Below are 17228 nucleotides of genomic sequence, written 5' to 3' on the forward strand. Positions count from 1 at the left end.
ATGAGCTCAACTGTATCACCTCATAGTGATTCATATGAGCTTCAGATCATCATCCAGATTTGAGTCACATCTCTCTTTAGTCTAAACCTAATCCATGGGCTAGGTTTTCATAAATAACTGGAATAATAAGATTACAAATGAGATCCTAAGGAAGAGATAAAATAGGTAGATAAAAGCTTTGTCAATCCTGACTGCACTGAAGTACATACGTAAATTTGGGGTCACATAATCTTTCAATCTGTCCCAAAGTTTCATATAGCCTGAACATTTGCAATAAAAAGATGGTGCATACTGAAGTCTTGATTTCTGTTATGTTACTATTTAACAAGTGTATTTGCCTTACCTTTTTTAAAAGAGGAGGCTTTTAACAGTTCTTTGTAAAATGAATAGTAAATGGCACTGTCACCCTGAAATGTGATTTCTCGTTCAAGTTCCTGGAGGAAAAAAGAAGTACAAGAATGAGTAAGCTAGGAATAACATGCTATCAAAATTCTACAATCTACCAATTCACAAATTTCCCCCAAATTTTCAAATGGACAATAAAAAAAAGAGACCGACTGGCTTATCATTTTTTTTGAAGAATCAACTAACTCAGCAGACAAAATAGTCCCCAAAAGCAAATTTCACCCACTCTCATAATGCTATTGAAAGAGGATGGTCTTTGAGCATCATATTTTATTTTTTAAAAAGTTGTTACCCATCCACCCACAAATTACCTATTCCTCTTTGATACTATAGATGGATTATATTTATAGCAAATCATGGGAAAATATGAATCCGCAATTTCCATTTATGAAAGCTAGATAGCTGAAGGCTACAACTACAGTTTCATAAGAACGTAACAGCTAACTTACAATAATGATGTGAATGTTCGTATGATATCTAAGATACATTGCCCGTTTTCATTTGGCCTATCAAGTAACTCAGACTCAAAGAAGCTCTAAAGAGCTTTAGAGAGATCTTTTCCAACTTTGCTTCAGATGCTTAAAAAATGAGATTTCAGTCGCCAAACGGGATCTTTTTATAGGCTGACCAAAGCTCTCTTGAGCTAAGGCCTCAGCTTCCTGTGATATTAGTGGGTCTGTATTGAGACAGCTCTGGTATTTCCTTAATGGTTCACAGGAAACTCAACAGGCTCCGCAATATACTTTACAAGCTGAAAATGGGAATCTGTTTTTTATACGTGTGATGCACTCATGCATGCTTCAATAACAGAATGCCAAGAACACAGGATAGAAGCTATAAATTCATTGTCAACTGAGGTGAAAGGGAATGTTAACCTTTTCAAAGAAAAACAATTAAGGATTTGATAAGAAAAACTAAGAAACCTACTTTATGCAGCTTATCATTCTATCTTGACTCTAGACTGGGGATAAGCAATCATGGCTGTCATATGCTTTGGATTAGATCCCTCATTGTCCACAAACCAATGGCTAGGTTAAGTATTCTGTGTCAGATATCCTAGATATTATAGGAACTGCCACATCTGTTTATACATAAGCCAACCTTGTGCTTGTATAAAATAACAGACTTTATTGTTTGAGATTCCTTACCGGCCTACCAGAAAACCAGAATTTGCGTTCATGGTATGTTGAAAGGTATATGGCATACATCATTCCACTTATGATTGCTGTAATGCAGCCAAAGAAAAGCTTTGTAAAATGTGGAATTAAGACATCTGAAAAGAAATATGATAAACACATCAAATAAAATCTATGTTTTCATATCAAGTCAAATGCCCAATGTTTGTCAAGAGCCTCTGCAATGCAATAAGCAGGTGGCAGCAGAGGGCTAATGTCCAACCAGTTCATAAGTACAAAACACCAGAATATACAACACCAAGCTCTATAGACACAGGAATGGAGGATGTGGTAGAAGTCCTGACCTGATGTAGAGAACAAAGAGGATAATTTGATGGAGAGATGGAAGATCCATTATCAAAGCATCAAAAAGGAAACCTTGTTTGCAAGAATATGTTACCATAGCCAATCTAAATAAAAGAGTTTTTAGTCTTCTGTGAAATCTATTTCTTGATTTCGTCTGACTCATATACTGGCAAGGACCTCAGACACAATCCAGGCAAGATGGAGTGCCTAATTATTCCAGGATAATAATAATTTTGAGTCTCTGTGCTTGCCTGGGAACAGTTGGGATACAAGTAGAGCAGATGAAAGTTATGGCCAGGAGACCTTTGGCCTAATATTGGTCAGAATGCCAGTTGTAACTTTGCTAGAAACAGGATGCACTGAGAACAGTCACTTGTGCTCTTGTCATCTAGTAATTGAATTATTATATTATATTATTATAATTTGTTCCATGTGGGATTCCCTTTGAAAACCATCTGGAAACTTCAACTGATCCAAAATGCAGCAGGCCATATTCTTACAGGATAGCTATGTATTGCCAGGTTATACCACTACTGCAGGACCTGCATGGCTCCTAATGTTTCCAAGTGCAATTCAAGGTATTGGTTGTTACCTATAAAGCCTTAGATGATTCAGGTCCTGGAATCTGCCTTTCCAAGATAAATTCTGTCCACCCAACCCAGAGAGCTGGATGATCAGGGAGTGTCTACTAAAGATCCCTCCCATCACGAGATGCAATATTAGGGATCTCAATTGCAGGCATTCTATGTATAAGGTCCCTCCCATGGAACACCTTGACCCTTGAGATGAGTATGGTTCCCACTCCTATAGTCATCTGAAAGATAGTAAAAACATCACTTTTTCAGAAGGTCCTCAGAAAAAGATTCTATAAAGACATCAGCACTAATACGGCTTTGTATTATAATGCTGCTATTGCATTTTGTATTTTATATACCATCTAGAATCCTTTGGGAATTACATAAATCTTATAAGTAAAGCAAAATATTTAGAGTTTGCTCCATGCACTCAGAGGTTATAATTTGATATTACAGACATCAAATAATATACAATTGGATAAATCAGGTTTTGTTAGCCTATTTTGGTATCTGTTGAGTTGTCTCAAATCAAACAGGATAGTTTGTTTGCCTGAATGGTAAAATAAACAAACCTAGGGCACATGGAAATCATTCCTTAAAAGCAGACATCTGTAGAAGTTTAATCTTCATTTATATCTTACTAAAATATCAAACATGCAGCTTGCTTTCATTTTACATAGCAGTAACTTGTTATACACCCACAGCTGTCTTTGTTTAAATGATCTATATTTAATCTAAATTGTTGGGCATTTGTGCATAGCATATCAATCAATTTAGACCTCTTGTGTTTTTTTTAAAAAAAGATTTTTTAATTCACATTTAAGCTGTGTCAGGTAAATAAAATAGATTCAGATGTTCTCAACAGCCTGTACCAAACAAACACTGGGGGCAAATTTACAGATTACATCCCAATGAGTATAATGAAATTCTAGCATCAGAAGAAAACAAGAGTAACAAAGGGACTTGATTTTGAGAAGACTAAGTATTGTTATCTGTTTCAGACCATAAACAGACATGTCAAACTCGTGACGTCACATGACGTCACACGACATATCAGCGCTGTTTTACCATTGCTGACAATGGGTTGGGCGCGGCTTCCATATGATGCATCCAGTCCGCAGGCCGGCAGTTTGACACCCCTGGACTACAGGTACTATATTCTATGGCCATTCAAATTTGTGATGGCTCTGAACAAGAGGCGCTTAAAACTTGGTCCTTGAAGTTCCAGCCACCAAAGTGCCCCTGTGTTCACATGATCATGATTCTTGCATTCAGCAACTGGCCTGGATTTCTGAACATTGTAGTATCTTATGGTCACATGATCATGATTTCCAACTTTCCCTGCCAGCTTCCCACAAGCAAAATCAATGGGGAAGCCAGCAGAAAGTTGAAAGTTGCAGTCACATGAGGTATGTGCTTAATGACACTTGCTTAATAATTTGCTTAACAATAGAAACTGGGGACTGCCAGAACTGCATCCCTAAGCAGCCCAGTCATGAGATGTCGCGCTTTACGACTACATCACTTAACAATGACAATGCCAGTCCAAATTACCATCATCAAGTGAGGACCATCTATATTTCAACAGTAGATTGCTATTTTTTAAAAAAAGGAGAAAAACATTTTTGAATTCCTATACATAGAGCAGTTCAGCTACTATGATATTAACACAAGAGAGCAGGAATTCCATTCCTGCAAGGCTGCTAGAGACAAGGCATGTGATCTTTCCTCTTTTATGGTGCTTCTTGGTGGATTTGTTTAGAAAATTTATTTCCCAAAAAGGTTAAAAATCATTCTGTGTTGACTGTAAAATATAGATTCATAACCTCATAGCTGCTTTTGGTTTTGAAGACTGATCACTTTCTACAGGCTTGTGTACAAAGTGGAATAAATATATGGTATATTTTAGCTCAAATATTTTTCCAGAATAAAGATTTCTTATCCATTCTACATAGAAATATATTTCTAAATTTAATTCCTCAAAAACAAATATATATATAGAATTGAAACACTGACAGAAAAATAATATAACTCACATTTTAGGGATCGTTTGGGTTGTTTGTCTTTGTCGTTGTTTTCTTTGAGAGTTTTTTCTTCAACTTCAGTACAGCTTGGATTCTTTCTTTGCCTCAGTTCAACAGCTTTTAGACAAAATATCCAGAAGTTAGTCTTAGAATGCAAAACCTATCTACCTTAGTTGTAGATAAGAGGCATGGATAGGATTGCATTGTTATATAGCTTCCAAACAATCCCAGTAGTATTTACCCATCTAGACATGGTTTTAGAGATATAAGAGCTTCAGTATTCAATGAAGTTTACACTCAAATAAGTGGCCTAAAATATCTAGCACACAAAAATCTTTGAATGGAATAAAGATTCCATTTTAAATGTAATTTATACAGCCTCTTGTGTCTACATCATCCTCATGACTACATTGATCTGCCACTGTTCATCCATGAGTACAGCGTAATCAAAGTTACATTCCTTCTCTAGTGTTTTTCCACAATCTTCAGTGAATGTGAGAAGATAACTGAGTAAAAGACCCCAAGTCACCCACAATAAGCTTTCATCTTTGAGGATGGAACTAAAGCTCTGCTCCCTAGTCCTATTCCTTGGTTCTGGAGTCAACATTACAACTGACATGCCTGAAAGTCTATTAGATTGTTTCAACTTGAACACTACGTTACACTGGCTATTCATTCCTAGTAGAAGCTTTGCAGGACAAAACCACTCTCTGAAATGATCTTGTAAACAATTTGTAAATTTACTGTGTTTCCCCAAAAGTAAGTCCTCCCTAGAAAGTAAGTCCAAGCTTGATTTTTGAGGGTGGGCCTAATATAATCCTCCCCCAAAAGTAAGCCCTAGTTTGGGGGCAAGGGTGGGGGTGGGGGGTGAAGCTTACCTTACCGGTATGACTGCCACAGCCAGGCCTCCCATGCCCCGACATTTGGCGCTTCAAGCCATTTCCACAGCTCAGCCAAGCGGCTCTTTGGGCCATTGCCATCGCTCGCAGCAGGATGCTGCATGGTGCTTCGGGCTGTTTCCGTCGCTTACAGCAAGAAGCCGAGCGGCTCTTCGGGCCATTGCCATCGCTCATGGCAGGACACCGCATGGCAGGACACCACAGGCCGAGTGGCAGAAATGATCCAAAGCACCATGTGTAGGGGCGTGGGAGGCCTGGCTGTGGCGATCCTACTGGTAAGGTAAGCTTCACCCCCCCCTTACCCCTTAGAGCGGCAATGGTGCTATGCGCCACATGGCGTCCAGCTGCAAGTGGTGGCAAGCGGCCACTGAAGAAGTCAAGCAGTGGCATGACATGTGTCAGTATGTGGGAGGCCTGGCTCTGGTGTTCCTAAGGTAAGACACTCCCAAAAAATAAGACCCAGTGCCTCTTTGGAGGCAAAAAAAAAATATAAGACCAGGTCTTATTTTTGGGAAAACATGGTAGTTGCATCAGCAAAGTAAAAGTATAGTTGAAAAAAAGTGTAGGGTCTTCCCCCCCCCCCATAGCTCAGTTAAATACTTTTCTGCTATGAGGAATCAGCAGAGGTCTTAACCACTGCCAATTCTAATAGATTTTGTTCTGGCAAGTAACTGAAGAATAGTGTCCTCATTTCCTGTGCAGAGAAGAATGTCCTGCTCCCTCCTCCCAGCTTCTAACATCACCATCTGGTAGGAAAACTATCTACCAATCACAGCATTGCTGTGACTGTCAGTGATTTTGACAGATGGCAAAATTTGGGATTTTAACCACTGCAGGAAATAATTTCCCTTCACTTGACACCTATGCTGAGTCTTCAGCTGTCTGGGCTCAGAATGTGGCAGATGGAGAGAAGAAACTCTCCCTGTCAGATCTCTGAGACAGCCCAAGGTCTGGACAAGTCCAAGTAAATGACAGACTGAACAGCCAATGACAGGCAAAGTTGAGGATGTACAAGTTAACTCTTGTGTGGGTATGTGTGTATTTGTGTACCTACCTTCTCACCACAAAACTTTCATAAGCTTACAAGCCATTGTTCATATTGTTTTGAACATAGGTTTATCACTCTTTTGGGAGATCATTCAACCTATGGTCAATAGCAGCCTGAAAAACAGCTGACAGACCTAGTGAGAAAATTGCACTAGCAGACACACTTTTTTTTCTACCTTACTTCACAGCTTCCTCTTCATAATATTTAGGCAGATGCTATGTGTGCCAATTGAGAGATTCGTTTGAAAAATGAACTTTCCTGCTCCCACAAAATAGATTAGACTTGAAGGACGGTGCCTGAGAACTGGACAAACAGGTTCATACCAGCACAAACTTGAAGTGGCTAATAAATGCTAGGCTAATCTCACACCATAGATGTCCTCTCCTATTGTTGCAAACAAAATAGTGGGAACAATGAATTGTACATATGGCAAAATTGCTACAGTTATTCACTCTTTAAGATAGAAAACATTAATAGCAGAACAGCTGAGGATAACTTTAATTTTGCTCAAATAAGGATTGAAAACAAGGTGAAAGCAACCTCAGGGAGAAACAACCAAACAAGATAATATCAGGACTTGTCTTAGTTGTAATTAGGTGCAAATAAAGAAAGGGCTGTATTGTTATGGAATCAAGTCACAATAAAGACAGGGGGACTATATAATTAACTTATAGCATTCATATCACAGAATGCTATGATAGCCACAAACATGGACCATTTTGAAAAAGAAATAGAGGAATTTGTGGAAGATAAGGCTATTAACAAAAAGAGAACAGAATGGTGTACAAGAATGGAATCTGCTTATTCTGATCTAACTTAACTCTTTGGCTAAGTGAGTTTAAGGCAATTATTATTTCTTAGCCCAATCTAACTCATGAGGATGTCAGGAAAAAAAATGGAGGACTGAGTGCTTGTCTTATTCATCTGTGTTCTTGACCTTCTAGATATAAATCCAACAATGAATGAATATTACAAGAATATAGTTAAGTAAGCTAATTGTGTAAGTAAGAGGTATGTGCTCATTCTTTCTCCACTATGCCATTTTATTATTGCCAGTTTTCCCTCAAATGATTTTTCTCCTTCTTCCTAATTCTATCAGAAATAAGTCCAATGGAAAAAAAACCTGCCAAAGGCAAATGATTCCTTTAATCACATTCAAGATAAAAGAATGCTACTTCATCCTCTAAGCTATTGGGCACATTTGGAAGATTATAAACATGACACAGATAGTTTCTAAAATGGCTGCCAGAATGCATATAGTCAGTCATATTATGAATGTCCTATTCTGTCAGGAAATGGGGAAAATTATTCACTACTACTCCTTCTTTCTTACGAAGATATTCTGAATCACAGTAGCTTTTTCAGGAGATAAGAGACAACAATTCTTTCCAAACAAAAAATTCAGACTCAGCCTCTCACTTGTATTTTCATTCATAAATACACATATGCCAACTCAAAGATTAGCCTAGATTTTAGAATCCAGATTTTTATTAATATATGAGCATAGGTCGTCTACTACATATGTGACACTATCTGGAACTACCTATAGCCACACAAAAAATGATTTATGAAAACACAAAACCATTTAAAGATCTATTCTAATTCTTCTAGTCTATGTTTGCTTCTGCTATTCATGTTGCTAGTGTCATTACTCATAGAGGTGAAAAGTCATTCTCTGAGCATACACAAACACAAAAGATATTAGGAACTCAAGGTTTATAGAAATATAAATATGGGCAGTAAAAGAGAGACACTCAAGGAGGACTAGGTGTACTTCATAGACAAAGAATGCTGTCAGGCAGAAACTTGAAAACAAAAATAGAAGGATCAAAGTAGCCTGAATCTCAAACAAGAAAGCACTGCATTCTCAGAGGAACATTTTGATGTCCCTCTTGTGAATTTTGTTCCTGATTGGGATGATCAAGTTACTCTTTCCTTCAATTCTCTACAGATGGCAGAAACAAGAAAATGGAAACATTGCAAGGTCCATGTTGCATATCAAACACCGAGCAGCTGGCAAAACTACTGCACACAATGGTTTTGTCAGCCTCTGAACTGTTATCATAATATACACACATACTGTTTCTGTTTAATTTGATGCTGTTTTAAAAAATATAAGGAAAATGTTGTTTTCATTCTTGATATTGTTTAACAAAGTGAAATGAAAGTCGAATAAGGTTAAATGCTAAAAATAGAACTGAGATTTTTCACTGTGTAACCTAATTAGGTTTGTTTATTTATATATTTTAGAAGTAGGAGAAACTAGAAGCAATTAGTCATTACCCATAATGGTTCAATGGATGTCCATGTCCACAAGCAAAATACCTCTATATAGCAGATATTGTGATAATTGCCTGTTATAATAATATATTAATACAGGTAGTCCTCAAGTTACGAATGTTCACTTAACGAATGTTCAAAGTTAAGACATTCTCCATCAAAAGTACTTACGACCAGGTCCCAAAGTTACATATCTTGCAACATCAGAGTGGTCATTTGCACTTATGAACAACCGCAGAGATGCTGCAACATGCTACTTTGGTACCACATCTGAGAGTCCCAAACTGCCTATGATCGCCTCCTGCACAACCTTGGATGCCGGAGCTTTTGTCTAGCCAGGCAGAGAAGCGCCAAACCGCAGCCTCTTTCACAAGTGGCCTTGCTCCGCCATTTGCTAGAATGCCAAACCTGCCCGGACTGACAAATTGTGCCACCACAGAACTAGAGAGCTTGACCTGCTACTGCCCTGCTCCCTTTGCTTGCCAAAAGCACTCACTCCTTTTCCAAATTACAAGAGGGGGAAGAAACTGGCTGCCCCCATCTAGTTTCTAGATTGGAAGGAATGAGGCTTTGCCAGCCCGGTTCTACCTCCCCTCTCTGTGTCCTTGTTGCAATATCGTCTAAACCAGCGGTTCTCAACCTATGGGTCGCGACCCCATTTGGGGTCGATCAACCATTTTTCGGGGGTCGCCAAAGGCGGCGATCCACCATTTTCTCCCCTCCGGGGCCGCCGCCGTGCATGCGCACCGCGCATGGGGGCGTCACCGCACATGCACACTGCACATGGGGCGGCGTCGCGCATGTGCGCCACGCCACGCATGCGCATAATGTTTGTGTGACGGGGGTCGCCGTCACACAAACGTTGAGAACCGCTGGTCTAAACTGAGATTTTGCAGAGGTGTGGGGTGTGGCAATGCCTTTGCAAGCATGACCCCTCCAGTCTGGAATCCCATTCACTGCCTTGACTTCTAACCTAGAACCAGAGGCGGCCGGGGGAGGGCAGGAGACTGACCTCAAACGTCTGGGCAAAGCTCTCTTTGCACTCTATTTAATCCTGGTTCCCCTCCAAGCAAGAATGGAATGGGAAATAACTTCCATTTCCTGACCGCTGCTCTTGGCTGTGCCACTTAAAAAACGCTACATTGCAAACGGAAGAAACGTGCAGGGAAACAAAAGAAATTCATGGGACTAAAAAAAAGGTTCAATCAGACCTTCCAACTTCGCCACAAAATGGCTCTATGCAGCTTCTGAACCCAGCCAGTATGGAGTAGCTTACATATAATCAGATACATGACACAATACTGTACTGCTATTAAATAACTGGGGATCAGAAATTGTTGATTTTCTATTGTAATTTATCCAGGTGTCTGCCAGTAGATGCAGAATTGTAAAAGCAATATTCTGAGAGATGAATTGGTATATCAAGCTGCTATCTATAAATAATGCATGATCCTTGAGCAGGAAATAAGTCACAAAACTAAGCAAACCTAATGAAACCACAATACATTGTACAAATTAGAGACAGTGATGGCGAACCTTTTAGAGACTGAGTACCCAAACTGAAACCCAAAACTCACTTATGTATCATCGGGTGCCGGGTGGGCGTGGCCAATTGGGTGGGTGTGGCCAATTGGCTGTATGTGGCTACGGTGGTAACGGCAGACTGGGTGGAACTAAAAAGTTCAATCAATCAATTCCAACTTTGCGAGATCTTTTTTTTTCTTTCAAGAAGCTTAAATTGATTGATTGACTGAACTTTTTTTTTTCCAAACGGCGGTTGAGGACTAAAGTGAAAATGTTTTATAAAACCCAGCTGAAGACCTAGGACTGGGGCGCTGGCGCACGTGCCCACACAGAGGGCTCTGCATGCCACCTGTGGCACCCATGCCATAGGTTTGCCATCACGGAACTAGAACATGTTATGAAATATTCAGCTACAGAAAGGAAAAAGTATTTTTTCTTTTAACAGCGTCATAGGTGTTATGAATGAGAAGCAGAAGCAGTTGTTCAGTGCAAATGATTTGTGTTGACAACTCATGGCAGTTGAATCCTAATTTTTTTCCTCCCCCTTCCCCCCCCCTTTTAGCTGTGGAATATATCACAAGAGTTTCAATGAAGTTACTCAAAACCAATTACTTGGGCTATTTCAAATGGGAATAACATAGTCCGTTTAAATTTCAAAGCTAATTAATCCCAATGTAACAGGCCTCACTTATGTCAAAGGCCAGGAAAAAACACACACAAATACAGAGGAAGGTTTATATACCTTCCAGTGTCCCAAACATCAAATATTGCTTCTTTGGATAAATTTGCCAAACTAAATTTCAATGAAAGAAACTTACTGTATCTGAGATTATGAGAAAAAACACTTCTGCAGCAGAAAATTATGATTGTTGCAAAGAAAACTATGATAATCTATGATAATCTATACTTAGACTGAATCTACATGTTCTTACAAAAAGAACTTTTTCCATGAAACAATTCTATTCGATTCAAAGAATGAATAAACAGCTTACTAAATAACATCTCTGCCATGTGGCTTGAAATATTAATTGAAAAAAATAAGATAGATGCATGTAGGGAATATCAGACCACTAAGACAGTAAAGGTTTCTCAGCCACAGCATTTGCTTCTCAGTATTTCTTCTGTAATTTGCAAAAACTAGTTAAGATATAGAGAAGAAAATTTTTGAGGACAAGTTTGAAAACATCCATGCTTTGAATTTACATATTCCCAGAGACCAATAGGTTCTTGGGTTTTTTGTGTTTTTTTTTTTTTTTTTGCTTTGCAGATAGAAAAAACCTTTTCATTGGTACAGTTAAAATTTTAACTGAACATAATAGAGTACAGCTGAGAAAAGTGTCCCACATAAATATTATATTCATATGCACATATATAAAACTAGCATTGTGTTGAATGGAAAAGTTTTTATTTATTTATTTTCATATTATATTAGCTTATACAACCTTAAGATAATTAATGTAGTTATAATCAATGAAACAGTATTTTTGAGAGGGAATTCACATATATATTCCCTTGACATAAGAGATCCACTGCATGCTTCGTCTTTTCCGATAGACAGAAGCACAAATTCCATTGTGGTTGAAAGAATGACAGGGGATCGTTTGCACGTACATTTGGTATGTGCACCTCTGCCACTTATTTTTCATTCTGCTCTGGTTTTCACAAAGCTTTACGGGCAAAGCAGCTCAGAAAACGAACAGATCAGATGGCTGCTGGTATCAAAATGATTTCCTGAGGCTTGAAAATTATTTGCAAAAAAGAGAAGCTGAAGTTATGGCTAACCTTATTGTTTTGTAACAGTATGCGAAATTATTTTTAGAAATGCCACCTTCCTCGGCCCTTCTCCTAGCTCTAATGCCAGTAAACCGATAGACTGCCTATTCCCGAATTGCTCTTTGCATCTGAGTGGCCTCCTTCTAGCATAAATCTTCAGCACTTTTCTCTTTCTTTCTCCTATTAGTGTAGCCCCCCCCCCCCCGCCCATCTCTACAGCTGGCCCGAGGCGGAATGAAAAGGGAGACACAACGCGCGCACGCAAACCTCACCTTCCTCCATCTCCAGTTATCACACCGAAAGAAACCCGAGTTCAACGCGCTTTCTTCCGCCGATCACTCCGGCATTAAAGCGATCGGGACTCTCGTCTCTCTTTCCCTGCGCCTGATCCTACTAAAACAACCCCAGCCTTGCCCCGACTACAGAAGGAGATACTTTTCACTTCCTGTTAGCTCCCCGATTTTCGATCTTTTCCTTTTCTGCAGGGCGATGCGGAACGGTCCTTCACGGGGATGGAAAGGCACATGCGGAATCAAATTCGCGTAGATACTGAAGCCAAGCCAGTACTCCGTATTCAACTTCCGCCCTGAGACGCTGCCTACTCCTTTCTGTAATTCCTGTGATGTCAGTTTATCCATTAACGAATCCAAAAGAAAGAGAATCCACTTTTTTAAATCGTATCTCGTAAAAATATTTATTTATTGATTGCAGTTTATACTCAGGCAGGGCTATCAAGTCTGGATTGCAAAGTCCGGATGGAAACTGAGAGAAAAACAAAACTCTCCTGACTGCCCTTTAGAGGTAAGCCAATCTTTAGAGCTGCTTAAAATTTGTGCCTCATACACTTAAAAAAAATAATAATCAGGTTTTCTGTTAAAATGGGCTAGATGTAAATCACATAATGTAAAGTTTATTGCTGAGGTCAGGAGTGCCCATAACAGCTCAAATCTTGTGCATAAACTTTCTCTTGAGGCAGTGGGGTGGTAATCTGGGTTGGGAGTTATTAATATTGGGCTCTGGCTATGAGCAGATCATGTTTTTTTGGCCATGGAGTTCTTTGGAGCCATTCCCTACTGCAAGAGGGGGATCCCATCCTACTCCCATGCCGAAAGACTGATGGATCCAATGAACTTTCAGAGGGAACTTGGGGTTCTTTTCAAAGCTCTGGACCATGGTTTGGTTGAGGCCTTGTTCTCTTCCTAGCTGGATTACTGCAAGACACGCTACATAGAGCTGCTCTTGAAGACCATCCAGAAATTACAATTGGTCCAGAATATGGTGGTCCAAGCAGTGTTAGATGTCACTAGTAAGGTGTCCCTTGTTTATATTATACCATAGTTGCCCAACATACATTGGCCTCTAGCTATTTTGTCTGTTATCTTTTATTGTTTCTTTTGGTTTTATTATATTTTGAATGGACCTCCCAGAGTTGTGACACATAAGATGGGTGGCCGTACAAGCCTTTTAAATAAATTTAAAAAATGCAATTTGAATAAAATATTGCAGTACATAACAATGTAAAATATACTGTAACATTTCTATAATATTGACTATTGTTCACACCCAAAATAGTTTACATTCCTAAAATAGTTTGCAAGCAACATTAATAGCCTGAGTAAAGAGATATTTGTAAAAGCATATATTACTCTTCTTTCTTATTCTCTTAAGTATTTTCGCAAGGCAATGTGATCAATCATTTCAAAGCTAATTTTGACACATACCTTGTTTAATATTTCAAGGTCCATCATGATCAATGGTTAAACTGCATAAGAGCAAAGAAATTAAATTTCAGAGCAGGACATTAGAGGTGAGGCTAATCAATTATGCAACATCACCACCAGATGGATCTATAGCTGGCTGACAAACCATACTCATCAAATAGTCCTCATTGGCACTACATCCACATAGAGAGAAGTAAGCTGTGGGGTACCACAAGGTTCCGTCTTAGGTCCAGTACTCTTCAATATCTTCATAAATGATTAGATGAGGGAATAGAAGGGGAACTTTTCAAATTTGCAGATGACACTAAGCTGGCAGGAATAGCCAACACCCCAGAAGACAAGCTCTGGATCTAGAAAGATCTTCACAGACTTTAACAATGGGCCCTACCCAACAAAATGAGTTTCAGTGTGGAAAAAAACAAAGTTTACATTTAGGCAGGAAAAATAAAAGGTACAAGTACAGATTGGGCAACACCTGGCTTAAAAAAAGTAACTGTGAGAGGGACCTTGGAGTCCTAGAGGAAGATCACTTGACTATAAACCAACAGTGTGCAGTAGCAACCAAAAAAGCTAATACAGTTCTGGGTTGTATAAACAGAGGTATAGAATCAAAATCACACAAAGTATTAGTACCGCTTTATAAAACCCTAGTAGACCACTCCTGGAATACTGCAGCCAATTTTGGTCACCATATCACAAAAAAGATGTTTAGAGTTTGGAAAAAATTCAGAGAAGAGCAACTAAAATGATCAAAGGCCTGGAGACTAAAACATATGAAGAATGGCTGCGGGACATAGGTTTGGCTAGGCTAAAGAAAAGAAGAAATAGGGGAGACATGATAGCAGTATTCCAGTATCTGAGGGGCTGCCACAAGGAAGAGGGGGGTCACATTGTTCACCAGAACACCAGATGGAAGGATAAGAAACAATGGTTGGAAACTGATCAAACAGAGAAGCAACCTGGAATTAAAGAGAAACTTCCTGACAGAGGACAATCAACCAGTGGAACAGCTTGCCTCCAGAAATTGTGGGCGCTCCATCACTGGAGATTTTTAAGAAGAGACTAGACAATCACCTGTCTGAGATGGTATATGTTCTCCTGTTTGAGCAGGGGGCTGGACTAGAACAGGGCTTTTCAACCTTTTCAGAGATTGTATCATGTTTAGGATATGGCAATATTTGAGTACCACCAGTCGCCCAGCAGGTGGGACATGGCCTGCTTGACCCCACTCACTGGACACAGCTGACTCGAGAGCTGGATCAGAACGGAAAAAAGTGCACGGGCTAACTCGATGTGGGGACAACTCAATGCCCCACAAACTCCTTGCCTCCCCAAAGTGCTAGCAGCTAAGTGCATGCACGTGCACACATGCACACACCCCGCATTCCAGGTTTGGGGACTTTTATCCACAGAGGAATGAGAGGGCCTTCTCCCCGTGTGCAGGAAGCAGTTTCTTCCAAGTCCAACTTCTGTCTTGACAATTCTCTGGAGAGCAAGAGGAGGCGGCAGGGGAGCAGCGCTCCTGGGTCCTGCACAAGGAAGGCTGGCCCTTCTCGAAAGGGCTTGTTGGGGCAACCTTCTCTCACACAGCTTCCCCTCCTCCTCTTCAGAGATCTGCAGGGGAGACAGAGATCTGGAGGGCAAGGTGCAGCCTCCATATTGGCCACTTCTACCTCTCCAAGCCCTCCTTGATTAAATATACATTATATATAAATTAAAACACAGCCAAAAAGAAAACGTAGTTAAATCACTAATTAAGCTCTTACATATTTTCTGGAAAAACCACCTTTATTGATGTTAGGAAGAAAAAGCAAACCTTATTAAGGAAGGGAATTGAAGACCCCCAAACATCTTGTTTTTTCTAATTTGCCTTCCCTTTGAGCCTTTAGTTCTCATTATTTTATTATTATGTATTTAAAAAGAAGATAAAAGGCCTCCATAGTTCAGAATACTCACCTTAAAATCAGAACCCAGAAAAATTTAGTTAATCCACAATACCGCCCTATGAAGAATGAAGACAGTCTTTGGGCCCTGAGAGCATGCAGGTGTCCAGTCAGAATATTAGTGGCACACCTGTCAGCAATTGGAAGTGCATACGTCCATGTATTTCCCTTCCCTGTCTCACAATCCATACTTGCTTTAATTTTCAGACACATCTTTTTCTCATAAGCTCCTTTAAAAACCCACAAAGTATATTGTAATTAGCAGGAAAAATAAATCTAGCACTCCTGAATTCTTTCTGCAAGCTGGAAAGCAAAGTTCACAGCCTGCAGGTTGCTAGCAAAGTCGTCAAAGAACATAGTTATTGCTGCTAAAGGCAAGAATAAATAACAAATCAATTTTGCAGCTCTCTCCTATTACTGCATCCTCTTACCTCCAGAATGTGGCCTGGGATTGCACAAGGGGCTAAGCTAAAATCCGGTTGAGTAGTTTGCAGCCAGGTGTTCAATACAGACCTTGCCAGTGTGATTTTAGTAGCACCGAAAGGGATAGGAAAACCCGAGGAAAACTTTGCAATCAATAAACCATGGTGGACTCCGCTTGTTTTGCCCTATTTTGATTCTCCTCCCTAGCAGCAGCCCATCAATTTCAGAACTGCATGGTCACAAAGACAGAGGCCTTCAGCCTGCTTAGAGAGGAATTTGCATTTTAGTGAGGGTCAGGTCCTACACCTCCAATCAAAAGAAAACTCCGAATCCAGCGGCCCATAAGGCAGCCCAGCCACTGCGCCCCTCCAGTTTCTTCTCCTCGCCCCATGGGCACAGATGCAGTTGGGGTGGGACTTGCAAGTACTTCCATCCTGGAAAGCGGCGCTCCCCCAGCGCTCCCACCCATCGCCATGCTGGCAGCCCTGACTAAAGGCCGCGCGCTCCAGCCTTGCCCTGTCAAGGAAGGGGGCAGCAGCTGAGGCTACATCAGATTTGCAGCTTGTCAGTGGCTCTCAAAGCCTGCCCAACTATACTCTGGAATTTCGGGGTTGGAAAGCGTAGCGGCAGTGCCACATTTGCAGACCTGGTGGCACCTGCTGGAAAGCCTCCTGCTTCCCCCCCCCACACTCCTGCAGCTGCCTCCTTCAGAGCCTTCCTGATCCCAACAGGCCTGCCGGCATAGATGCGCCAGCTTCATCCTGCAAAGCGCGGCTCACCAATGCTCTTGCCTTCTGCCATGCCGGCAGGCCATCGGCATCAGGAAGGCTCTGAAGGAGGTAGCTGCAGGGGGGGGGGAAGCAGGAGGCTTTCCAGCAAGTGCCGCCACACCTGAAAACACGGCGCTGCCCCTCCGCTTTCCAATCCCAAAATTCCAGAGTAAAGTTGGGCAGCCTTTGACACTGCTGACAAGCTGCAGTTCTGATGTAGCTTCAGATGCCTCCCCCTTCCTTGGCTGGGCGAGGCTGGAGCGCACGGCCTTTAGTCGGGGCTGCCAGCATGGTGGCGTGTGGGACCACCGGGAGAGCGCCGCTTTGCAGGACAAAGTGGACAGAGGTACTTGCAAGTCCCG

The 17228-nt window shown here is 40.7% G+C and overlaps 1 protein-coding gene and 1 long non-coding RNA gene across 4 annotated transcripts in view; one reads left to right on the forward strand and one right to left on the reverse strand.

Annotated features, from left to right (window-relative positions):
• Positions 1–12465, reverse strand: part of DPY19L4 (dpy-19 like 4) — a 34706-nt gene extending 22241 nt beyond the window's left edge. The window contains exons 1-4 of one of the 2 annotated variants that reach the window (XM_039348669.1): positions 12282–12465; positions 4498–4602; positions 1554–1678; positions 344–434 (exon numbers count right to left, since the gene is read on the reverse strand). In XM_039348669.1, coding sequence (XP_039204603.1) covers positions 344–434; positions 1554–1678; positions 4498–4602; positions 12282–12291 — 331 coding nt within the window. In that variant the 5' untranslated portion in view covers positions 12292–12465. Of the gene's footprint in view, positions 1–343; positions 435–1553; positions 1679–2478; positions 2701–4497; positions 4606–12281 lie in introns of those variants that run through there. The other variant, XM_039348670.1, reaches the window with a different exon arrangement.
• A 127-nt stretch (positions 12466–12592) lies between these two features.
• Positions 12593–17228, forward strand: part of LOC120310347 — a 53977-nt gene continuing 49341 nt past the window's right edge. Inside the window, exon 1 of one of the 2 annotated variants that reach the window (XR_005557327.1) lies at positions 12593–12810. This is a non-coding gene — a long non-coding RNA (uncharacterized LOC120310347). The remainder of the gene's footprint in view (positions 12811–17228) is intronic. The other variant, XR_005557326.1, reaches the window with a different exon arrangement.

Source organism: Crotalus tigris, unplaced genomic scaffold, assembly GCF_016545835.1.
Source record: "Crotalus tigris isolate CLP2741 ecotype Arizona unplaced genomic scaffold, ASM1654583v1 scf7180000018168.854452, whole genome shotgun sequence".
Classification (NCBI taxonomy): Eukaryota; Metazoa; Chordata; class Lepidosauria; order Squamata; family Viperidae; genus Crotalus; species Crotalus tigris.